Consider the following 26181-nt stretch of genomic DNA (forward strand, 5'->3'; position numbering starts at 1 on the left):
GAAAAATAAAATTTATTTGTAACACCAAATTTTAAACTAAAAAATATTTTTTCAATTTTTAATTCCGAATTGAAAATTAAAAATTATTATTTTTTTATTTTTAAATAAAGATATAAAAAAAAATAATTTTTAATTCCAAACACCTTGGGTTAAAAAATAAAATTAATATCTAATTTCCAAGCGCAAACCAAAATGTTTGAATTAAGAAATTCTCAAACCTAACCAGACTTTTCGATTTTCTGTTTCAAAAAACAATAATAATAACACTATTTCACACCTGAAAGGCAGCAAATGCTTATATACATCCATTTGCGCTGAATAAGACAGAACACATTGCCACCGAAAACAGTTTATTTTACATTTGTAAAACCTCATTAGCATGAACTTGAATTTTAAATACAAAAACACACTTTTAAATACATATGTACATACATACATATTCACAAACAGCTGTTTCTTTTGGCCCCTTTTCAAAGCTATTCAATTATGTTCTCTGCATATGTATGTGTGTATTGTGTAAGAAAATTCTTCTATCCACCTAATTTATTAAACGTGTGTAAATACATACATACATACATATGTATATGTACATGACAAAGTGAGACCAAAAATAAATAAAATAGTACAAAAGCAAATTTAATAAAGACAATAACAAATTACATAACAAAGACATACGAACAAGCGCTAATCACTTTGCTTGCACGCTCCACGCTCAGGCTTTTAACGCCGTCATACACCTATACTAAGCTTTTAAGTGAGAGCCTGATATATGAGACAATTTACGATATGATACTTTGTTTCATTGCCGTCGTTAATCAGCTGAGCTTATATAATGTTTCACCAATTAAAATTTGCACATCTTAAAGCGGAGTTACTTGCAAAATCATCAAGCTTCCGAGTGTTTTTTCAAAAACCAAAAGATGATACCAAAGCCATACAGACACACCTACATATACATATGTACATTTGTATTGGTAATATTGCTACATCATTTCAATAATTATGACAATCGTTTTCGTCTACTAAACTATATATTTGCAAATTGTCTGTGAACATTTCAACATACATATGTACTTATTTTAGTAGTGTTATGTTGTCTATGTTATGGAACTTTCCCAGTCAGCCAGACAGCCAGTTTCAAACGCACCGCATTGATAATCGTGTTGTTATTGTTTGTTTGCTTGTTTGCCGGCTCTTTACCTAATTGATTATTCTCGTTCGATTTTTTATTATTTATTTACCGTTAAGTTGTACTCTGTACTATGAACGTACTACTCGTGCTGATCATGTGTGTTGACGTTTGCCGTTTTGGCTTATCAGTTTTTGAATTTCAAATTAGTTGTGTGTTTGGCAATGGATATCAAGATTTGCTTACATATCTACAAACTCGTATTACGTTGAGTTTAGCATATGCTCAAAAAATGTTTACAGTGTTGCACAAAATTGCAGCATTATAATAAATTAATCTGATATACCCTTTTAAGCAAAAAAAGACTTTGACTCATGTAGATTTTAATAAAAGCTAGAAAACATGTTGGTGTTTGTTGCACCGAAGCAAAAAAAAAAATAAATAAAAAACTTTCCATACAAGAACTTGATTTCGAAACCTGTCTTTGATCTGTGAGATTGTATATATATTACAGATTATATTGTTCAGAGATTGTAGCGCTGTTTTGACAAATAATCTTTACCAAATTTTGCGACGGTATCTTGTCAATTAAAAAAGTTTTCCATACAAGAACATGATTTTGATAATTCAGTATGTATGTATTGCAGCTATATTCTATAGTCTGAAATCGTCGGTTCTATCAAATGAGCCGCCTCTTTGGGCGAGAAGGACGTCTCCAAAACTTCAGAGCCATTTCTGCCCCTGAGGGCAGACGGACGTGGCTAAATCTCCGACGTTTACTTCTGGGTGTTAAAAATTTCGTGGCAAACTTAAAGGGTTACATGGGTTTCCTCGGGTAAAAAAAGCAGTATTTTTTCAACAATTTTTTTTCTCATATGAAAAATGAAATATTTAATTAGAATTTTATTGCTACAAACATACACTATTAACTGAGAAATTCTGAAGATTTTAGAAAAAAAAATATTTTAAACCCGGCCGTTGCGACAACATTTCCAGCGACTACTCGGAAAAAGGAGCCGCGTTGCCAGAATAACTCCTTACAGGATCATCTAAAGTGAAAAAATACGTGTTTTAGTTAAAACCTTAACTTAGAACTTGGAAAAAAACTGAATATTTGATTTTTGGCAGGCATTTTTGCAAAAAAAAAAAAATGAAAATTTCGGCGAAAATTTAAAAAAAAAAATCCTTCGTCCAAGTCTTTAAGAATTGTATCTCAAAGAGCTGTGTAAAATTTCATGAAAATTCTGGAGAAATCTTGCCAACCGACTTTAAAAATGCAGTTTTGAGAAAAACGCGTTTAAAGACGGCGCACTTAGCCCAGCTGGCCTCGAGCGCACAAGTCCTCAACGCTGTATCTCCAAAACTATTACTCGGATCAACTTGAAAATATTTAGGACAATATTCTATAGGTGTTGTAAGACAATAAAAAAATCGATTTTTTGAAACCCGTGAACCCATATAACACTTTAATGAAACACAGGGAACATGTTTTAGTATGAGGCATGATAATAGCTAATAGGTAAAATCATATAGATACTACTTATGATTTTCATATACATATATTTCGATATATACATTTTTTTGGTTTTATAATGTTTTTTCGCTAATTTAACAGTAATTTAAAATCAATAGTTTTTAGTTTAATTTCTTGAAAAATTGAAATACCGATCCTTTCTGATTCCACAAACTCTAAAGAAATGATTGAAAAACCCATATGTTCAAGATGTCCAATTTCTATTTGACATAAAAAATTTATCCCCAACTAAAATCTAGGATATGAAGCATGATTTATATTCACCACGTTCCCTTTGCCACTGTTGAATTCAGTACAAAAGAGTATAAGTATATACAGCTTCATTACCTATTTCTATTCTATCTATATTATGCCAATCTAAGTGATTTATACCAGTTGTTTATTCGATTGGCCACTATCGAAGTTTTATCGCTATAAAGACAAAAGATTCTGTCTTTATTTTGAGATACTGCATCAATGCGGTGGTTTTAAATATATTTGTATGCAAATCCTATCTTTACTTTATATAAAAATTTCCATAAAATATAAATATGAAACCACCATGCATGCCTTTCATACCTAATTAGGGTTATATAAGGCATTTTAAAGGTGGCATTTTGTAATAAATTCTAATTTATTTTACTTTCCTTTTGAAATATACATACATTTAAACGACTTTTCGGTAGTATTACTTGTATATGGTACACATGCATCCACATGCATAGTAGGTAATAAAATAAATATTTGCTCTTATCGATTTAAGCCATAGAACCACATATTGTTTGCCAATATACTGCCTTTACGATTATTGTTATTGGTAGGTCAACGGCGCCAACTCTATTAACATGCATACTCACAAGCATATCCTCTAATCTTTTTTGTGACTAAGAGCGTTAACAAAAAACACTTGTTCATTTACTGTTTTTTTTTTTTTTTTTTTGGGTTTTTTTGCAAAGGTAAATTAGACATTTTGACGCCGCAATCAATCTTTTTATACTTATATATTTTTTTTCATGACGTGCTCTTTATTAAGCAATCAATCAACGTAGGAATATTTGCTATTCATAAATCACTCCATGGTGCATTAATAACTTGAATTTTTACAAATTTTTCCAGGTTGCTGTGCCCGATCTAATTGACGCCTGCAAGAATGCCGACATACTCATCTTCGTCGTGCCACATCAGTTCATTCCGAACTTCTGCAAAACACTTTTGGGCAAAATCAAGCCCAATGCCGTTGCCATTTCGCTCATCAAGGGTTTCGATAAGGCCGAGGGTGGTGGCATCGATCTAATTTCCCACATCATTACCCGCCATTTGAAGGTTAAAGCGCACATCTGCCATTTAATTAGCAAACGTATTATTTAAAAAGTGTTCTATTGCTTATAGATTCCCTGCTCTGTGCTGATGGGCGCCAATTTGGCCAATGAAGTGGCACAGGGTAATTTCTGCGAGACCACCATTGGTTGTCAGGACATCAAGTATGCCAAAACACTGCGTGATCTCTTCCAATCGCAAAACTTCCGCGTGGTTGTGGTAGACGACTCTGATGCCGTTGAAGTTTGTGGTGCGCTCAAGGTTTGTACACTGTTCAATAATTATTTAATAATTCAATTATAATTTCAGTAAGTACTAAATTTAATTAGCAACTGTTTTCCCTTATTGTTATATAGAACATTGTTGCCACCGGCGCTGGCTTTGTCGATGGCCTTGGTTTGGGTGATAACACCAAAGCGGCTGTTATCCGTTTGGGTCTGATGGAAATGGTACGCTTTGTGGATGTCTTCTACCCAGGCAGCAAATTGTCGACGTTCTTTGAAAGTTGCGGCGTTGCTGATCTGATCACCACCTGCTATGGTATTTATTCGTTAAAAATATATTAATAATAAAAAAAGCATTCGATTATTATTCTTTTTTTACCTACACCAGGTGGCCGCAATCGTCGTGTTGCTGAGGCTTTCGTGAAAACCGGCAAAACTATTGCGGAACTAGAAACCGAACTGCTCAATGGCCAGAAATTGCAGGGTCCACCCACGGCTGAGGAAGTGAATTACATGTTGAAGAATAAGGGCTTGGAAGACAAGTAAACATACACATTTTTTCGCTGCCAAAATACGCTTATTTACTGTTAATGTTTTTATTTCAATTGTTCTTTACAGATTCCCACTCTTTACGGCCATTCACAAAATCTGCACAAATCAATTGAAAGTTCAAGATTTAATTGATTGCATACGTAATCATCCCGAGCACATGTAAGTTAATTGTGTTCTTTAGCGTTCCTAAATTCCTAAGCTCGAAATTAACCAAATAATCCCACTTTCAAAAAAAAAAAAAAAGAACTTCCTCTTAATGTAAAATTATGCCACTATTCAATGCTTCCGCTATGTAAAAATTTGCCTTTCCTTTTGTGATATAATTTGCAATTATGTAGCTAATATTTGTTGTTGCACGTTTTACTGTTTATTTGTACTTATTTGCTTTTGTTAGTTTCTTAAAAACGTAAATAATTAGCCTTAGCTTTCTTATTGTACGCTGACTTCTTAACTAACTTTAAGTATATAGAAAAAAAACTTAAAATACACTGCTGTTGGACACCAAAATTTGTTATTTTATTTACTTGCCACACTACCAAGCCTACTTACTAACCACGCACACGCACAATGCTCAAAATTCGAAACAAAATTTATATTGTATATTTTATGAGAAATATGGAAGCGAGGAGGCTGCTTTGCCTGCCTTTTGCGACGGCAGCGCTTAAGCACGCATGATTGTTGGTGGCGGCCAAAAGTGAAGGATCTATATAGTACATACTATATATAGCTTTTGTTGTCGGCATTTGCTTTATATTTTACTTGTATATATATAAATGTTTATGGCTCTTTCTCTTCTTTGCGAGCAATTTTACAAAGTGCTTTGGGGGGTGAAACTGTTTTATATATTTTTAATTTTTGTTTTGTTTTATGATGAGGCTTTTGTTTTTTTTACTTCTACTGCCTGTGCTTAATACAAGTGATTAATTTTTATTGTGCCAATATTTGTATATAATTTATAAATACAAAACTCAATTTTCTTTTAAACTGAGTTTGAGTGTTGAAAAGTGCTTCCGCGGTCACATTTGCTTTTTGCTCAAAGGTTTGTATTTTTTGATTATTTATTATTTTTTTTCCATAACCTTTTTTGTTCGCTTTAACTATCTCTTCATATATGTTTAATAAATATAATTTTATTGCAGATATCATCCCACAAACATTTTTCCGCTCTAAATTCATTTATGCATGCACCAAGTCGCTTGTGTTGTCCCCATTTTACGTTTAACCTTCTCATAGCACCATAAAACAACTAATCATTAATCAATCTTGCAGCAATCAACTTTCTAAGATTGTCCAGAATTTCATACATCGTAACGCTAAACACATGTTTACACATTTTCCCATTTCTCTTAGGGACGAGCCCATTATTGTGCAACCAAAATTGTAAATTCCTACAGCGTTTGCACAAAAATAATATATATAAATTTAAATATATATATAAAAGTCACACAACTAATTGGATTACTGGAAAGAATTAACAAAAACACGCGAGAGAAAGAGAACGACGGTGCGTGTACTATAAAGAGAACGTTTCCAAAATGCACACTTGCCTACTTAAACACTGTTCTCTGACGCATACAAGGACTAAAAACGCAAAATAATTAACAACAAAAACAAACAAATTGTAATTTTAAATTTCCGCAGTCGCACTTCACTCATCTTCCTTCCACGAATCAATATCACAGCCTACAACTGTTTCATGAGCGTATGCCGCCAATTCATCTCCCCTCAGCATAAGTGTGCACAAGAAGGATCGAATTTTCGTGGCTCCTGCGCCTAAAAACTAACAAAATGCATTGATCTGTCGCAGTGCGATTTATGTGTATTTGTATACATTACGTTTATTGCAGTTATTGTATATTATGAAGTCTATATATATGCTATATATGTATGTATATGCATATATGTATATATAAATGCAAGATATATTTGTAAATAGCTATAAATCATATTTGCTTTGAATGTTTAATTCTATAATTGTTATATTGATAAAATTAATTTTATAACAAAAATGTTAATAATAAAAAGAAATGGTTTTGTAAAAAAATCTAACATTGCAATCATTCATATTACATATCATTTCAACATGTTCGAAAGCACTCTCCATTAGTTAACTGCTCAGTGAAAAATGTTTCATAGGTGTTGCGCGTAGAAATCCACATTATTTTCAAACATATTTTCACAATTTTCAGAGTTTTAGTAGGTGAAGTGTTTCCCACATACCATATTAAAAAATTAAAAAAAAATTTCAAACCACAAACCGTATTAGAAGTTAATTTACAATTTTTTAATCTTAATCTTTTCTTATTTTTAACATCTTTTTTATTTTTACCTTTATTTTTTTTAATTTTTACTTTTTTTTAATTTTAATTTTAATTTTTTTTTTAATTTTAATTTTTTTTTTTTTTTTAATTTTTTTTTAATTTTTTTTTTTTTTTTTTTTTTTTTTTTTAATTTTTTTTTTTTAATTTTTTTTTTTTACTTTTTTTAATGTTTATTTGTTTTTTAATCGCAACAACGGTATTGAAAAATAAAAAAGAAGAATTTTAAGAATTAATATATGGGATTAAAAAATTTGAACCCACAAACCGCATTAGAAATTAATTTTAATTTTTTATTTTTAATTATTAATTTTTTTTAAATTTTTTTGTATGCTCTATCCTAACTTCCGGAACGAATAATAAAAAAATATTAATCCCACATACTGGATTATAAATTTTTTTTAATAATTTAAAGCAATATAATTTAGAATTGAGAAAAGAAATTGTTTAGAATTAATTGTTTTGTGTTGGCGTATCTGAGTCAAATTAAAAAAAATCTCAATTGTTACTTTTTACTCCCAAAAATCTTAAATCAAAAATTAGACTTTTAATTACGGGATTAAAAAATACAAATTTAATATAGAATCTAAAATTTTTTAATTATAAAATTCGCAACCCTGGTGGCAGTTCTTACAAATAGATAATTAATTAAAAACTTTAAAGTAAAGAATTTTTTCTTTCAAATTGTTTTGTTATCACATTATTTCTTTAGAGACATTTTTTGTTATTTTTATTTTGTTATTATTTTATTATTATTTTATTATTATTTCATTTTATTATTATTATTATGTCATTATTATTACAATTGCGAACACATAGTAATTGCACACTTAAATATTTTGAAACGAAATATGTGAAACTTAATATTGAATTATGGACAATTCCGTCTATTATATCGAATCAAGATTTTTTTCGTAGTTTTAATATTCCCGTTACTTCTAAACAGATCGATGTCAGACGGGGAAAACCCCATTGAAAATGATGACAGGAATTCTAAAATATACATACATACGTACACTTGTATGTACATATGTGTATTTAAACTAAATCGATAACTTTATAATTAAGATATTTATGAATAAAAATTTACGAAAACTAATTTCAATGTAATTTTTTTAAGTAATAAAAAACATATTTTTGGGTTTTAAAGTGCTTCAGACAAATTTTCTCAGCTTAAAAAAATATTTTTTCAATAAATTTTATTCAAAAAATAATAGTAAATTATTATAAAAATAATAATATATTTTTTTTGTATTTGTTGTAACTAATAGTTAAAGCTCCAGTTGCGCTCAAAATATTTTTTTTTGTTAGAAGTGTATGTATACATACATATATTCTGATTCATTTTGTTATTGTTGCAATTTTGTATGATAACTTTATACAAAGAACTCGGAAAAATTTATTTAACCAAACATGTCTCTTTGAGTAAGTCCTAATCTGCCCACTGAAATTATTTAAATGGCCGCAGTATTCTAACTTGGCAAAGGTAGCATAATCATTAGTCTTTTAATTGAAGAGAATTTCGCGGAGGTGATAGTTTTTTTAACTCTCCCGAAATAGTTTTGGTAGCATCCTCCCATTGTTAATTTTGGCTCTAAGTGCATATAATTTTAAAATAGAAATTTTAAGTTAAAAATTCGTAATATACATCACATAACCATAAAAATCGCTCATACTCATGCTATCAACCTGTTCTCGTTAGACTTAACCTGCCATTACATACTTATTTGCTTGTTTCCAATGAAAATAAAGCTCGTAAACACTCTCAATGTCAATGATTTCATGTTTTATGCGCTAAACTAGACGCCACTGCAAGTGCAGAAGGCCTTTGCAGACTTATTTTTCCACAAAACGTCTAGGAAGATGCTTTGCCCTGTGATGTGCTATGCTTTATACTGCAAAACCTAAAAGCAAAATAAAAAATAATAATAAAAATAATTACAAAAAAAATTAAAACAACAAAAAACAAATTGATGACAATATTGGAAATGATTTTCATTTAAACCGCTGCTGAAGACACACACTAAACGTATGTATGCAATACCCCTTGTATAGTTCGACTGACAACAGATTGGTTTTATCCCCTCCGATTGGCATGTTTAGCACATATTGAAATACTAAATTTATGACGTGCAATGCTGAATATTATTGTTTTTTTTCTCTCTCTTCTTATGTCTTCTATTTCACAGGCAAAATCTCTAAATAAATATGTATGTAAGCGGTATATAATGCAAATGCATGACATGTACTAGACACACACACACACACACGCATACACAAAAATATACACAATACGTAGATGATAACTGTTGAGAAACGCAAAAATGATATGTGTGACAGAAACCGAGAAATAACGGCACTGCACATTTAATCAAAAAACAAAAAAAAACTTAAAACTAAAGAAAAACTGCAAATTACTGCATTAGAACAATTTTAAAATTCTCTCTTTTAATTATTTAAATGAATGTGTTAATTTTAAAGCCATGCCACTAAACCTGAAGCGTTGTGCCTAGTACCCGGTACCTTGCAGCTGCAGCGCATACAACTGTGATTTGTTTTTAACGCCTAAAAACCAAAAAACCAGTGAAATGGCCAGTAAATCCACGCGCATCCAAATTCAAGGCTTAAATATTTTAATAAAAAAAATCATTAAATAAAAATAAAAGATTTTAAATTAAATTGAAATTAAAAAATAAAATAAAAATTCAAAATTAAATAAAAATACAAAAAAAAAATAATAAAAAATAAAAATAAAAAATTTTAAATTAAAAAAAATAAAAATTAAAAATAAATATCGATGAAAATGATGGTGCTGTAAAACGGTAGCTGAGTAGACGATGCAGATATACACAAATACATATACAGTATACAAAACTATGTATAAGCACATTTTATATTGTTCTTTGAATATTTTTTTCAAAAGTTCAACAATTCAAAATTTGTACATACAGTAAGTGCACACTGTATGACAAAAATAACGGTAATATTTACCGTTAATTTTAAAATGTGCACTTGTTGATGATCAGTTGAAATTTGCAGGCGACAAAATTATGTATACCGTGGCAATATTTGTGCGTAGTGCTAAAAAAATAGTTTTTGCAAATATTTAGAAACAAATGGACAAAGGTAAAATTTCATCATTTTATACTCGATAAAAGTGTTTGGGTAAATAATATAAATATTTTATTTAGTGAAATGCCAAGATTTTGCAGAAATAAAAAAAAAATTGTTCATGATCATTTAGATGGAAATAAAAAATTGCAAACAAATATTCTAAAAGCAAGGCCACAATCCAAAAAGTGATCAAAAATTACCAAAAAAATGGTGGGCTAGAGAGTGCTCCAAGATCAGGCCGTCCTAGAGTAACTACAGTGCGCGAAGAGACAAAAATAGTGAGAGAAGTGACAAAAGATCCGACTGTATCAGCCCGATTTATTAAGCAGAGCCTTCAAATAGATGTTTCCGAGCGAACAATTCAACGAAGAATTCGAGAGGACGGGTATTCCAGCCACTACAAGATTAAAAAACCGTTCATCAGCAAGAAAAATTTAAAGGCACGATTGGAGTTTGCAAAAAAGTATTACAAACTGCCACCAAATTTTTGGAAAAAAAGTAATTTGGAGTGATGAAAGCAAATTAGAATTAAAAATTACTAAAGGACGGCAAAAAGTTTGGCGAAAGAGCCACGAGAAAGAGTAAATGCATTCAAAGCACCATAAAGTTTGAGGCGGAAATGTATTGGTTTGGGGTTGTTTTAACAGTGGTCTCTCAAATAATGAAATAAAATGACGGGAGAGTTTATGTTCAAATGTTAAGTACCAATTTGGAGCAAGCTACGCAAAAAATGGGCATACAGGATAACTTCATATACCAGCAGGACAACGATCCCAAGCATGCAAGTCGGGTTGCAAAAGAATTAGAACTCCTACCATGGCCTGCCCAAAGCCCCGACTTAAACCCCATTGAGCTTATGGCAATATTTGGATGACAAGCTTTTCTTCCTGCCGTTCAAATAAAGGCGAGATTTCTAATAAATTGAAAGACTCCTGGGAAAAAACTTGGTTGACAGCAAAAAGGGTGGCAACACTAAATATTGAAGCTCTAGTGTGAAGGTAACCTCAAAATTTATTCGGGTATACATACTTTTGTCGTTCCTAAGAATTTCTCTTTTTCAGATTACCGCGTATTTTGCAGTCACTAGCACTAAAATGCAGAAAATTTATTTAATTTTTTGTATGTAGTATACTCATAAGCAAAAACAAAAACCATGCAAAAAAATAAGTTTCACTTTTCAAAAGATATGATAATTTTCTTTTCAACTTTCATGGGGTATACATAGTTTTGTCGGATACTGTATATAGAGCGTTAGTGTTAGCGGTTAAATTGCACAAAAATTGCCTAACTCCACTTTACGTATTTAGACAAAAACTCAATAATAACAAAAACAAATAAAAGACACTGACTTATTCAGTTGCTCTGCACACAGTCAACAGTAACTTTATTAAAAAAAAAATAAATATTTTTAGAAATACATTTTTTTGTTTTCAGTTAGTTAAAAACATTAAATATTTTTAGAAATATATTTTTTTGTTTTCAGTTAGTTAAAAAATTAAATATTTTTAGAAATAAAAATGTTTTGTTTTCAGTTAGAAGCGCCTTCAACGCCACTTTTGTTTGTATATATTTATTTCGAACGCGAAAATGTACCTAAATTCTTAGAGCTTAAGTAATACCACTGCTAGTTGTTTCTCAACCCACCAAAAACAAAAACAAAAAAAAAACATTTGAAACAAAATTATAATAAAAGGCAGATTTTAAACTGTAAATAGGATGTGTATAAAAATAAGTTAGTCAACCGTTATTAACTTAAATATATATTTTGGTGGCAACATATCTGTCAGATATACACACATATGGTTTTCGAGCAGTTTAAGAAAAAGATTCATAAAAATATGGAAATAAAGGAAATCAAAATAAAAGACACCAACACACGAAATTGCGGCGTTTTTTTACTTAAACAAATTTAAATCGAATTTATTCAACTTTTTTGCAATTTTCGCTTTGATTGAGCGTGTTACAAACTTTAATATAAAGGGTGTTTTTCTTAGACATGCAGTTTTTAAAAAGACGTGAAATGCATGCAATTTAATGTTATGATCAAAATATTTTAAAAATGATTTCGGGTTAGTGACGGCCGCGGCTGACTCGCATAAATTCTAGCCGACCGGCCCAATTTTAGACAACTTTTTCCAATAATTGACGTCGAATATTCTATTTCATGTTGTCAATCGTCAATCGGGCTTATCTGCGTAGCTTACTTCAGACAACTCCACAAAAAATAGTTCAGCGGTTTTAAATTGCACGATCTTGAAGACCACACCGCAGACGCACGACGAAATGTTGCGTTCACCAAAAGTTTCCAGCAATAAATTGATTGCTTCGTTGGCTGTATGGCATGTAGCACGGTTTTATTGGAACCCAAGGTCGTCCACATCAACATCCTCCAATGCAGATAGGAACAAAAAGGCATTCACCATGATTCTATCGCATTCCCCATTGTCTGTAACATTATGACCTGTTTTATTTTTGAAGAAATTTGAACCAATGATTCCTGGAGGTTTGATATTTCCAGCCGAAGTGATTACGTTTGGCGAATGGAATCGAATCCTGGTTTTTGCGGAGTGCTGGTGCTTATACTATATATAATCAATACTGGTTGATGGTAGGGTCGAAGTGTTACTTTGCTAAGATACATTTTCGAATTTATTTAAAGATCAACATTTATTTTGTTTGTTATCTTGTATTAAAATATAAAACTATTTCAAAAATGGACTTCATTTACAGTTTGAGTCAATGAAATGAATAAGCTTGATAATATTAGTATGACCAAAACCCTGCGTCTTTCTAAAACTCCGCAAGATAAAGTGTAAAAGACTCAATTCAAAAAAGTTTGTAGATCATTCTGAAAATTCCGTTGTTATTTTACAGCTGATAAAACGTCATTCAGAAGATGTAACTCATGGAATCTTATAGTAGATTTAAATAATCAGCTGTTTTCACAAAACTGTAGAGAGCAAACTAATCCAGCAACCTTCTTTTATCAACAAAGCCATAAGCCGCTTAGTATTTGCTGATAAGATAAGGTTTATGGAGTGTTCTGAGCGCATGCATTTATTTTCTAGACCGCTTTTCATCATGCTATCTTTATATCAAGTTTATACAGGCTTCTTATGTGTACTTGTTTGAGTTCTCCTTTTCAAGTTCCTTTAGGAAATCTGAAGTCTATATAAACCCTTTTGTAAGCAAGTTCTTTTCAGGGGAATAAATATCTTTATATAGTTTTATGAAAATACGTCACTTAGTTCAGTATCACACTAGATTAGATTAGATAAATAAATGAGAATTGCACCGCGACCTAAGGTCTATTGTCTACGTCTAAATTCCAATATACTGCTAGGTGCTATTGAGGCGATGTGATACCTATTTAGAAACATGGATCCAAGGGCCTTTATCCTGCGCCTACAGACTGTTCTGCAGTCAATTCGCAAGTGTTCTAGAGTTTCAGGTTCCATCTGGCAGAACCGGCAAATTCGTACAAGAAACTGGACCCATGTTTTGTAGGTGTTTCTTGAGCCTTGCAATGGCTAGTGTAGAAGGAAATAAGTAGCTTGAGTTTGTTTCTTAGGAGTTTAATATTTAAATCTTTCAAGCTTGTAAAAACCCGTTAGCAACTTGGCATAGTGCATGCCTAGCAGTTGTTCGGGTCCTATCGTGTTGGTGGATACTCAGCAGCCAGTTCATTCCCGGCTATAGCTTTTTGACCGAGCACCCAGATAAGATGCACCTGCTTACGATCTGATAGACTGTTCAGCCGTTCTATAAACTCCCGCACCAATAGTGATTTGATCTCGTACGCAGTATCAGTATCACCCTAAATGTATACTACGTTTTCTGTGTAAACTTTTTAATATAGCGAGTAAAGATCGGTTTCTTTTCAATTGTGCAACTCTTTTGTTGTAATTATTTAAATAATCACATAAATAAGGATAACCAAAACTGTTTTTTTCTACATTTTACTGTTTTATTCTTAGTATTAACAAAATTATATAACAATATAAAAATAATTTAAGGCATTCAAGATGTAAATATGGATTATTGGCTATTTTGTAACTAAATTTTTCTAATATTTAGTCTCTAAAAAATGCATGCTTTCAAGCTTTTTATGGAAATCCATTCAAAAATCCGAATCTAATAGTAATAATCCACTACAGCCATATCGGAACGATAGTAGACTTTACGATCACCAATCGGTTGCAAGGGTCTATAGTTGTTTAGTAATTTCCGGCCCTGCTCATCGCGCACAAACCAAAAGTTTTTCAGCTGTAAATTAGAGCATATTTAAAAAATGAAATTCAGCAAACGATTACAAAAGCAAAAATATTCGTTACGCACATTAAATACAGAGATGGGTATAACATCTGGGTACACAATCCATGTGACTGCTTCGGAGCAGGGCGGTGTTGTCAGTGAACCCTGATATGTGTAAAAGTTGTCACGATTAACATTCGCCAGCAGCGAGCCCAATGTAATCAATTGTCGTGTCGATGCCGTCGAATTATAGCGAAGCACAAACGGCACTGTGTTGAAGACCGTGCTCGGACCAGGGAAGAAAATATTGGCAATAGTCTTTAAATAGTGAAAAGGCCGAAATTAATTTATTAACACAAATGCAAGCGGCAAAAGTACAATAAGTCATTTACCTTCTCGACTTTAAAGAAAGCGCCTATCACCGACAGACCATCTTCGAACTCGCGCGCCTCTTCCACAGTGCTGTATTTGGAGTTTTTGTGTACTATATGCATTTCGACGTCATAACGTTTGCCATTGAGTTGATGCTCGGAACCCTTCGTCAATGGTGAACCCCAATGGAAGTGTACCTCCACGGCTTCGTAGATGTCCTTAAGTGGTCCATTTGTAATGTACGGTATCTGGTGTTCAATTGTTGGTGGTACATTGAATTTGACTATGTGCGTAGAAGTTATTTATTGAAGCATAGTTGAGCCAAAAAAAAAACAGATACTAAGTTATAATACTTTATAGCGAATTTAATGTGGCTTAAAGTTCATAAACTGATACGAAGACAAACAAATTTTGAATTTAAATGACTAGCCTCTAGTTACAGGGCCTTTAGTTACTACTTTTATTAGTATTTATACTTACTAGTGTGTCCATTGTTCTCTAAAACAACATAGTTGGAAAGAAAGACATCATAGTTTCCGAATACAATCGTTGGAATATCGACGTTCACTATCTATAAACGAGAGTAAATTAAGTAACGGTGAATGATCTGTAAGTTATACTCGAATTTAATACAATTTTGGGCCTCATTATACCCTGAACAGGTAGTTTGTCACGAAGTTTGTACTGGATGTATCACGTTGGAGACACCATATAGTACATACCGGCATGAAGTGAGCCTTAAAAGACAAATGTGTTGGTAGGGAATATTTGTTGTGAAGGAGCCTTATTTTTTTCGGACATCTGTCAAACATATTCAATAACATTACAGTCATTGAACAAATAATATCATACATATTTTTTCATTCTGTTGAAAATGTCAAATTTTGCATCAAAAAGTGATGATTTGCGGAAGTCTTTCACTTTTTGTTTTCTTTGGAAGAAAAATGCTGCACAGTTAACACTTATTGTGATCATGCTTTCTCAGAAGCAACATGCAAAATCTGGTTTCAACGGTTCAAAGATAATGATTTGGATTGAAATGAAGAACTTTGAAGACCACCAAAAAAGTTTGAAAACGCCGAACTACAAGCAATGTTGGATGAAGCTGATACTTAAGTCAAAAGCAAATGGCAGCCATGTTAAATGTGGCACAACAAACAATTTCAGTCCATTTGAAAGCTATGGGAAAGGTAAAATTATCGAAAATGCGTGCCACATGAATTGAATCAAAGACAAATGGAAAACCGAAAAAACAAAAGCTTGCTTCAAAAGCACGAAAGAAAATCGGTTCTGCGTCGAATTGTCACTAACAAAACAAAGAGGCCACAATAGACCTAAGATCAAAGTGCAATCCTCAACTATTTATCTTACAATGGAAATGAATTTATTTTAAGAATTCTGAACGGCTTAAACCGGGACAACTATCAACTGCAAAAACAGTTCGATTCGCTAAGAAGTCAATGCCCTGTATTTGGTGGGATCAGAAGAGTGAAACTGTTTGTACTTACAGACAACAAATGATCGATTTGAACTATGCATTGATCGAAAAATTACCAAAAGAAACCAGAAGAAACGGCAAAGTAATTTTGTTACACGACAATGCAGCTGCACACAAAGCAAAATCGGTTCAGGATACTATAAAAGCACTTGGCTGGGAGCTGCTACCCCACCCGCAGTATTCATCACATTCGGCCGCTTCCGATTACTATTCGTTTTCATCGATGGGACACAGACCCATCAAAGACGCAGAAGTCGAAAATTGGCTGTCTCATTGGTGTGCTTCTAAAGTCGAACATTTCTATTGGCATGGTATCCACAAATTGCCAAAAAGGTGGTCAAAAAGCAGTGGTCAATACTTTGAATAATTTTTTTTTGCTTTCCAATTCAAAATTAGTATTTCATTTTCACAAAAAACGCTCATTTCATGCCGGTACACTTTGACAAAATTCAACAAGTTTGCCGATAAAGTTTTGGTTAAGCGCTTAACTAGACAAAGCGTTAAAGCTAGTTCGAAATGTTAAATTCATTAGTAACTCTAAATATTTATTTTAACCCTAGTTCCTACTTGCTTTCCCATATACTATCACTCACCTTATTTGAGTTAATGGCAATTGGCGATTGCTTTTGGCCACCACATTGCGGATACTCCAGTTGCCATTCTGCGGGGTTGTCATAGGTGAAAGAACCAGCTGAAAGGTAAAAACAAAATTGAAATAAACAAAAGAAATGTCACACCATGCTGCCTCAAAAAATCATCACACGCGCGCATGAAATTTCGCTAATGCCGCTCATATAATTCAATGTATTTTGCAATTAAACGCTCACTTAGTTACCTAAGCAAATGTGGAGGAAAATGCTTGCATATAACACAAACAACAATAGCAATGAGATATGACGTCAGTAAACGTTTTAACATCGTATATTTGAAGAAATTTTAACAAAATCATATGAAAGCGTAAGTGCTGTGGAGCGTTTGATCTCAGTAATCATTTGTAAGCACTGAAATTTAGCAAACATGCGCATAATTGTGTGTTTTTATAAATGGCGCATGCGCGTAATAACCTTTTTGCCGGTACAATTAGTCTAAATTTTGTCCCACGCACACGAAGCACTGTGCCTGTGCCGTCGTGCGCTTATGTCAATCAGATGTTAGAGATACATGTGACTCGAAGTTCACAAAAGTAACGGCATATATGGTAATATAATTATCTAGGTGAATAACCTGTTGTTAAGAGAAAAAAAATGAAGAAAATTGGGGCAATCTCAAAGAAGTTGTGCATACTATGAAATAGGGATGCCGTGAAAATGTTTGCTTAAATAATTTTAGTGGGAGACATATGTACATATGCGGTACTTTATCGTAACCTGTAGAAATTCAATAACTCAGAGAGCAGAATGCCTACAAAATTGTTAAAAAAAAATAAATAAAATTTAAAAAAAAAATTAAACTATTAGGGTGGTCCTTAAGTATAAAAATAAAATTTGACATTAACTTTTTTAAGTGTAAGATAGCACATGGATTATCTATTTTTTTCTATGGTATTTACCAGTTTGTAACATTTAAAAAATAAAGACTATTTTAACCATCATAATTTAGGTCCTGCTTTTTCGACTATAATAGTTCACTTGCATACGTTTTTACAGGCCATAAAATAAAATAATTTAAATAATAATTAATAGCGTCTGAGGGTTGTGCCAATCTACAGTTTTCAGCAGCAAAGCATGAAAAGTGAACTAGTGTCGCAGCAAACAAAAATAGCTTCGTACTGAGTCACTTCGTTTTACTGCTGGGTTCGAGCACTTGTTTGCATATGCCTACACCAAGCGGTATTACATACTCGTACTAATAACACAGTACGAACAGCTATTTTATAAGCAGATTTGCCGTTTATAAGATCCGACATTTCGCACGCGTACTTTTTCTTAGGGGCCCGACCGAGAGTGGAGATGTCATTTTCTTGGTATGTATTTAACGTCGCATCTTGCTGCCAGAGCTACAACTATGCGCCGGCACATCACCAACCATTATGTAAACTAACCGATAAGCGGCAAGTAGCGGAAGCAGCCATGCAGTAAATACTAATTCGGGAATTGGTACAATTGCACGCGCGCACACGCACACCCGCACCAACCGCCAACACACACAAATCGCACACTAACCGAGTTCACAAAGTAACACACGCATACTTTAGTTGCAGATTGGCTTATGTTGTTATGCTACCAAGTAGTGTATTTGTAGTGAGTTTGTTATGCAAATGTAAGCATTTCTACGTTATTTGCAGGGTGAAAACGCAAAAAAGCGATAAGGGCAAAGGCGGCAAGGGTGGCAAATCGACTGGCGCATGCGTCAAGAAACCAAGCTATAAGGCGCCCACCCCTTGTTGTCAGCCCAAAAGCGGTGATGACACACAGAAGTGTAAATTTCACACATTCAACTATCGTGTGACGCCACTGAAAGCCAAGAATGTCACATTCCGCTTGGTGCCCAAGGGCGAGAAGAAAGAGTTCGCCATCATGAATGCCAGCTCGAATAATATGTATCTCTTCAATGGATTTCGCACGCGTTGTGGCAAGGGTTTGCCGTTGGGTATGCGTGCGTTGTCGGGGGCGAGCAAACCGGTGCGCGCTCTCAATACAGGGCTCGGTGTGTTGGCCACATTTTGTGCTTACAAATCGGCTAAAACTAATGCTAAATGAGTTAAGGCACAAAGTGTATAGGAAATTCAAAGTGATACTCATGCTTGTATGAGCGTAAGAAAGCAACGGAATTATTTATTTTTTTAGCACCTTTACAGTTATCGGCAGTGCATACATGCAAGTGTGTGTAAATATCGGTATTTATTTGGTAAAAGTATTTGCCAGAAACAAAAAAAATGTAACAGAAAATATAACAATATTAAATTACCTCAGTAACTGTAAATAATATAAAAATTGTAAAATAAAAAGCAGAACAAAAAAGCAACAATACAAATATTTATTCCAACGATACATTGACATTTTATCTTTAGCCATCAACCATTATTATGTACATATATTTCAATTGTTTAAAAAAAGGGGCACCCCTAATGTGAAATTAAAAAAATATATTTTACCCATTTTTTGATAGTTTATAACATATAGAACATTTAGGCATACATAGCTCGGTGGGTGCTGGCGGTTGGGCAAACACCGACTATATGACCTCACTTTTCAACTGGGAAAGAAGTTCCAAATAAACATAGAAAAATATGGCTGGTGTAAAGGTATGCGCAACACTCTAAACATCTATACGGATGGCTTGAAAATGGACGATGGAGTTGGTGCGGGAATATACTGCGCATAGTTAGGAAACTAGCGAAAGCAGCGGAGCTGGTCTCTAATGCACCGGCAGGCATCTACATAGACAGCCAAGCAAGATTGGTGAGATTGCTAAGAATGATGTGCGGCTAATATCCGAAAACGTGATCAATATTGGGAAACCCATGCATTTTCTATACGATGATCTCGACAGAAGCATGTTAAAGAAAATCAAAACCCGATGGAACGAGCTTCCTGGTTGCAAAACAGCAAAAGTCATGTGCAAAACGGTAGATCGGAAGTGCACAAAACTGCTATTGGCAATCGATAAGAGAGACTATAGGAACATGAAAGGAATACGAACTGCTCACTGTCTGGTGGCGACACACGCTCGCGGAATGGGGCTGACAGATCGAGAAGACTGCGGGAAATGTCTAGAGCAAGGCTGCAGGAAACCAATGGAGCAATAAGGCTGACAGAACGAGAAGACTGCGGGAAATGTCTAGAGCAAGGCAACAGGGAAACAATGGAGCATCTCTTTTGCACTGTCCTGCATTGGCACGACTACGCTGTAAGCATCTGGGGTCCCCACGGTATGATACACTGGAGGATGTATCGATAGTGAGGCTGCAGAGTCTGTTAAAATTCGCGTCAAGCGCAGGTATCTTAAAGGAAGACTACTCTTCATGTTCAAACTGGTCTATGCGTGGCTTATTGGTCTGCCAGATTAACCTAACCTAATCTAACCTGATAGGTCATAGCTGTGAATATTACCTCCTAAAACTTTTCATCAATATCACAAATAGTTTCTTCTGCTTTTTTTAAGCCGCCACTTTGTAAATTTTTAATATTTTTTCGACCGTAGGTGATATCAACAGCAAAGATTTTTTTAGGTCTCATCTACGGAGAAAGCCGGAATCATTGAAGCAGTGGAGAGCCTTATTTTAGCGCAGTCCAAGATCACGTCTTCAAAAATTCGCTGTGCATAAAAGTAAAAGTTTTAAAATAATTGATATAGTATTTAATTTTTTTTAATTCCCAAAAATATTCGTTTTTTAGGTTGTCACACTAAGTGTGCTATTTAAATTACTTAAAAATTTCAGTAGCGAAGAAGCAGGAACCACACTTAATCCAGAGGTGATGTTTTAGTAAAGTCTAGATGTCTTATTATGTTTAAGATCAAAATATTGCCTCTGAGAACTTGATATATGGAATAAATCGTTTGTTTCACAAAAACTATATTCCTATGAAATATTGAAAATGTGACCTCTAAAAGCGACGATAGTATTGAAAATTTTGAAGAAATTATGCTTGAAAGGATGTATGTTGATGTTAGAGAATTAGCAGATACACGTTGCATGTCTAAAGAGGTTATAGCATTGACAGACGGCAGCGTTAAACCAGATTAATTGCATTTTTCGGGATTAATTCAGGAGTTACCACAGCTAACTCCGTTGCTGAATCCAAAAATAACTCTCAAAATTTTAGGGAGTTTGTGAGATTTTCGTTGGCAACATTGTTAAAAATGGCCAATTTTCATCTATTGTGAATGAAATACAAGCAACCCTGACAGCTGTTTATCAAATTCTCAACATAATATCAATAAAACTTCTATGTTATGATGCAGTTTTAAAAATAATGTGTTGATATGCTTTTGTAATAAAAAATGGTTTGGTAAAAATTGGTCGGCTAACAACCGTAAAGTTTATCTTCTATCAATTTTCATTGAAAATATTATAAAAAGGACAATGAGCTGTTTATGAGAGTTTCAAACTCGCATAACTGCCGTCTGTCACCTACAAATTTGGATCTGATTAAGTGCGCAGTTAATCCGGATTAACGCTGCCGTCTGTCAAGGCTATTAGGCTGGTCGAGTGCCCTCAAAAGCTCAACAATTTATTCTGAGAGTTTGGAGAAACCAATTGAATTTTATATTGACATTTTATATACAAAATGGCGACGGGTGGGACTCTTTTGCGGAAGCACATTTTTCGATGGTGATTCTAAGTATTTCGGCTATCTGAATAATAAATGGGATTCTAACCCACATTTACAACAAATTTTTACTTTAATGTCGAACTTCTAAATTTTAAGGTTAAGTTTTTCTCCCAATAAGTGTGCAATATATATAATTGTATATAAGAATAAAGTGCAGTAATAAAAAAAATATCATACGTTATTTATTAGATAAGACTTGTATTACTGTGAAGCTACAGTTAAAATTTCAAGCGGATACTTTCGGTAGCGATGTGAGTGGAACGATTTAAAAAATAGAGTTTCAAAAAAAAATATATATATATATACATACATATATAATGGGATGATGACCTTCGCTATCTTCAGCGAATTTTTTTTTATTTTTGGTATAGCTGCCTATGAATTAAAAAAAAAATTAAGGCAACGTTTACTCACTTATCACTATCCAAACACACAATACCACTGAAACGAATTTCTGCAAAATAAGTCGACAAAATGTAATATTCCATTCAAATAAATGTGTCACGACAAAATAATTAAATTAAGCATTAATAACACTGCAAATTACCATTCAACTGTCTTTGTAAATGTTCTTTTAGTCAAGCTACTTTAAAAAATATAAAAATCGTTTGAAAATTGCCTTAATGGAAGAAAGTGTGAATAGAAAAAAGAGAGCTTAAATAACTCTAAATTGCAAGTTTGGCAGTTAGTAAAAGAAACAATAACAAGCTAATTTTCTATAGCATGAGTAGTTTAAGTGCGTCATAAAACTTTTAGAAGCTTTGCAGCTATTGATCGCCGGCTAAGCTGGTGGTATTGAGAGTTTACGATTACTTTGTTTACACAAAGAAGCCGGTAAGTGTTAAAGTGGCTGCATATAAATTTCTAAAGAGTTATATAATGTATAAAATGCACAGTAATAAAAGTTCTCAAAATAATTATTTGGACAAAAAATGCTAATTTTATTTTTATAAATTAAAATTGTGTATTAAAAAAAAAAATTTTTAATTTCAAATACATCTACAATTCGTCAATAACGTAATATCACTTTTTATTAGTTTACATACGAAGGAAAAACAATTTAATAGAAACCACTAATATTGAAAAAATTTTTAGTTTTGGTTATAAATGGTTCTATATTGGTTATATCTGACAGCGGAAGACGAAAATTTTATACTACATATATCTAATATGTTGTAGTGAATTGTAGGCAATAAATAATGCAATTTCGATTTTTTCATGATACATATGTTATTTTGCATTTTAGGTGACGAATGGCTGCAATATAACCTAATTACTTTCTTTAAATTCTTCAAATCCATATCGGGAAGTTTCAAGTGTTTTCCAAGTTCATATATTCTTAAAGTGCTTTAAATGTTTTACTTAACTTTTGTTGTATATGCTAATGAACTTTAAACATTTACTCGAAAAAATGAACGCTTATTTTATCAAAGTAAATCAGGAAATAGATCGCCGTGGCGTATACGTCACTTCGAAAATCATTGACTACTTATATGGAGATAAGTACATTTAGTACATTTCACATTAAGTATTCCTGGTTGAAGTTAACTATAGAAATGTATATTCCATTTTAAAATTTCTTAATACTCATATTTTCACAATCTTTATCACTAATTATAGTTAATTACCAGACAATTATATCAGTTTTAGGAACGTGAGTGACTGATCACGTGTTAGTGCAAATATTTATACTAATACAGCTGAGTGTTGGGTTTTCTTACAAAAAATAGTGCAAATTTAATTTATACGAAAAAAATTTTATTTTATAATTTTTAAATTTAACTTCGATATTTTTATCAATTTTTTATACCCTGGACAGTTTGCTATAAATTTAATATGCACATACATATATGTTCAATGTTGACTTAACTACGCTAACGATCTGAAACTTTGCCAACGTCGTTTGCTCCACTAAAAGCTGCTCATTTGTCAGAGATGATTGAAACACTATAGCATATAGCTGTAATACAAACTGAACGGTCGGAAGCAAGTGCTTGCATGGCAAACCTTTCCATTTTCGTATTTCCTATCAAACTTCAACTTATTTTTTTTTATATTTATACTAATAAATAAATAAAAAAATATGTATCATTTTGGTAGACCACTTTTTGCCATTTTTCAGCTTCTAAAACTTTCATCCGAGTAAATGAAAGAATGAAGCAAGCGTAACATTGTTATGCTACACGAACTGATATAGCATCGCCTCCGTAAATTTCACAAATTTCATTGCTGGCTTGCGTGGCATTATTCCCTTTTTTATAAAAAAATTTCAAAATATAGCGAATTTCTTCATTATTTTCACTCATTTTTGAACAGCTGTGACATTTTTTCAATTTCAATTTTCGAATTTTATTTTTTTTTGTTTAAATGAATGGTTAAATAAATCTGAGCTTTCCAACACAATGTGATTGGTAGCACCAGAGATTTACGATTGCAACGACATCTATTGAGAAAATAGGAAAAGACTTTTTCGGCTACCCAATATTTTTACAAAATTTGGCATGGCTCTTTGTCTAAGGCAATCTTCGAAGAAATTGTTCAGATCGCATCACTATAACAAATGTACAGCGTAGGCTGAATTAATAAAATCAGTTCTTGTAAGGAATATTTTGTGTTTGTGGAGCGTATTATAGCTTAGGTTTTTACAATATATAACATATAATATTTTTAGTATTAAGTAGGAGCGAGACAAACAAGAAGAAGAGTGATGGAAATATGTTGTAAAATGTATTACTTTTGTAAAGCAGAAAAAATTGTTTTTTTTTTTATTATTTTTGAAAGAACTTAATTTTTAAATTTCTTTCTCGATCATGCTTTATCGACATCATTTTATTTTTTCAAAAAAAAAAAAATAAAGTGATATTAGGCTTCAGGGATTTTTGTCTATCGGGATTTTATGTATGCTCAAGAAACACCTAATGACTCTTATGACCCTGCGAAAAACATAACCATGACCATAATATAAATTTAGATTCGTTGAGAACTTAATTAATGATATGTAATCACTTACGTACATTTTCTAGCTCAGCACTTAATAATTTGTCAAAATTCAACAGAACATAGAAATCAAGAAATATTGGCGGTCATTAGGGCAATCGATCATAAATCACTAAATACTGGTAAACTTATTCTACGTTTGTTGAGATTAACTGCGCACTTGCATAAATACATACATACATAGATATGTAGATATTTGCACAGATACAAGGCACGCCTACGGAAATCTTTGACAGCTACGGAACTACTTATACCGGCAACAGGGCAGCACGAACGCTTAATACGCGGCTACTGGTGGTTAATTATATGAATGAGTGAGTGGTACACATAGGTATTTTGAGTTCTGTTCTTCGAATGCTACTCAAGTGTAACGAGGGTGAAGAGAGTGTGCAGAATATGAAAACAAATGATCAATGATCAGCGAAAAACAACTTCAGCGGGGAAAAAATAAATAAAATTGTTTAAAAGCATGCAAAAGTAATTAGAATGCAGCAGTAAATGCATAATAATATGCTATTTTGTTTTCAAATTTTTTTTTGTATTTTTTTTTCGTTAAAATTTTTTGTAAATTTCGTTTAAATTCTTTTATTGTCAAAATTTATTTTTTTTTTTCAAAATTAAAATTTTTTTAATTTAATTTTTTTTTTAATTCTTTTTCGAAATTTCCTTAAAAATTTTATATTTTTTTTTAAATTTTTTTTTTTTTTTTTTCAGAATTAAAATTTTTTTTTCAAAATTTCTTTCACTTTCTGTAAAAGTGATATACCGCAATAACAAAAACACACAAAATTTGAAATCACACTCACCGCGCTGTGCAGTTGTAGTTGTTTCTGGATGATTAGCGGTGGTTAGGGGCAAGAAGAATAGCAACTTCTGACAAAGCTTGAAAAACTCGGCGAAATGCATTTTAGATTCACAAACACTTAGAGTACAATACAACAAGAAGAAGCACTTATTTGATATTTGGAGAACAACTCTGAACTTCCGTTACTTATGAGCCAGACGAGTGCTTTGTTGGCGTTGTAAAAGTCGTTAGTATCGTAATAGGTTTTACAGACGCTACTAACCTGCCAGCTATCAAGCCATTGTCTTTTATACGTCTAGTTGAAAAGGCCTGCGCAGTCAGCTGTTGTAATTCATTTGGAAAATTGTACATTTGTCATTTTGCATTGCCGTCTTAGGCGGAGCAACAGATAAGAAGAGCTTAACGATATATTCACTCAAAATCCAATTATTTGTTTAAGAGCTGTCATTAAAATATTTCCGTGAAATAAATCTATTTTTTTTTGTCTCCAGACAACTGGAGCCCGTTCTAAAAATAAATAAAAATATTAACTTAAAAGTTCAGGAAGTTTTAATAGCGGAAAGGAGTCGACATGTATATGGCCATATAAAAAAGAAAGTTGACAGCTGACAATGAAATAAGAGTGTTAGTAAAAAATTTAAAAAACGAAAACTAAGATCTTTTGATTCAAGCTCAGAAAGTTAATAGAAAGATAATTTTTTTACCATTGCACCATTTATATAGCAAACGACTGGAGAAAAATTTTGAAATACCTTGTATAGATTTCAAAAAACAAAAAATTATTTCCAAAATATGGAATTTTTGTTTCTAAT

At 32.5% G+C, this 26181-nt stretch overlaps 2 protein-coding genes across 4 annotated transcripts in view; one reads left to right on the forward strand and one right to left on the reverse strand.

Moving 5' to 3' along the window:
• Positions 1 to 19281, forward strand: part of LOC126750960 (glycerol-3-phosphate dehydrogenase [NAD(+)], cytoplasmic) — a 28884-nt gene extending 9603 nt beyond the window's left edge. Inside the window, exons 4-9 of one of the 3 annotated variants that reach the window (XM_050460824.1) lie at positions 3759 to 3965; positions 4032 to 4220; positions 4316 to 4499; positions 4572 to 4725; positions 4802 to 4894; positions 18576 to 19281. In XM_050460824.1, the coding sequence (XP_050316781.1) occupies positions 3759 to 3965; positions 4032 to 4220; positions 4316 to 4499; positions 4572 to 4725; positions 4802 to 4894; positions 18576 to 18990 (1242 nt within the window). In that variant the 3' untranslated portion in view covers positions 18991 to 19281. Of the gene's footprint in view, positions 1 to 3758; positions 3966 to 4031; positions 4221 to 4315; positions 4500 to 4571; positions 4726 to 4801; positions 4895 to 6085; positions 6796 to 9242; positions 9821 to 18575 lie in introns of those variants that run through there. The other 2 variants (XM_050460827.1, XM_050460825.1) reach the window with 2 other exon arrangements.
• Positions 14111 to 25636, reverse strand: LOC126750977 (carbonic anhydrase 2-like). Its single transcript, XM_050460858.1, has 6 exons — positions 25371 to 25636; positions 16885 to 16982; positions 15274 to 15364; positions 14814 to 15076; positions 14506 to 14739; positions 14111 to 14433 (listed from the first exon to the last, which is right to left on the reverse strand). Exons 1-6 carry the CDS (start codon positions 25468 to 25470, stop codon positions 14302 to 14304), a joined length of 918 nt encoding a protein of 305 aa, XP_050316815.1. The 5' UTR covers positions 25471 to 25636; the 3' UTR covers positions 14111 to 14301.
• Between the last annotated feature and the right edge of the window lie 545 nt (positions 25637 to 26181).

The sequence above is a fragment of the Bactrocera neohumeralis genome, chromosome 2 (genome assembly GCF_024586455.1).
Source record: "Bactrocera neohumeralis isolate Rockhampton chromosome 2, APGP_CSIRO_Bneo_wtdbg2-racon-allhic-juicebox.fasta_v2, whole genome shotgun sequence".
Classification (NCBI taxonomy): domain Eukaryota; kingdom Metazoa; phylum Arthropoda; class Insecta; order Diptera; family Tephritidae; genus Bactrocera; species Bactrocera neohumeralis.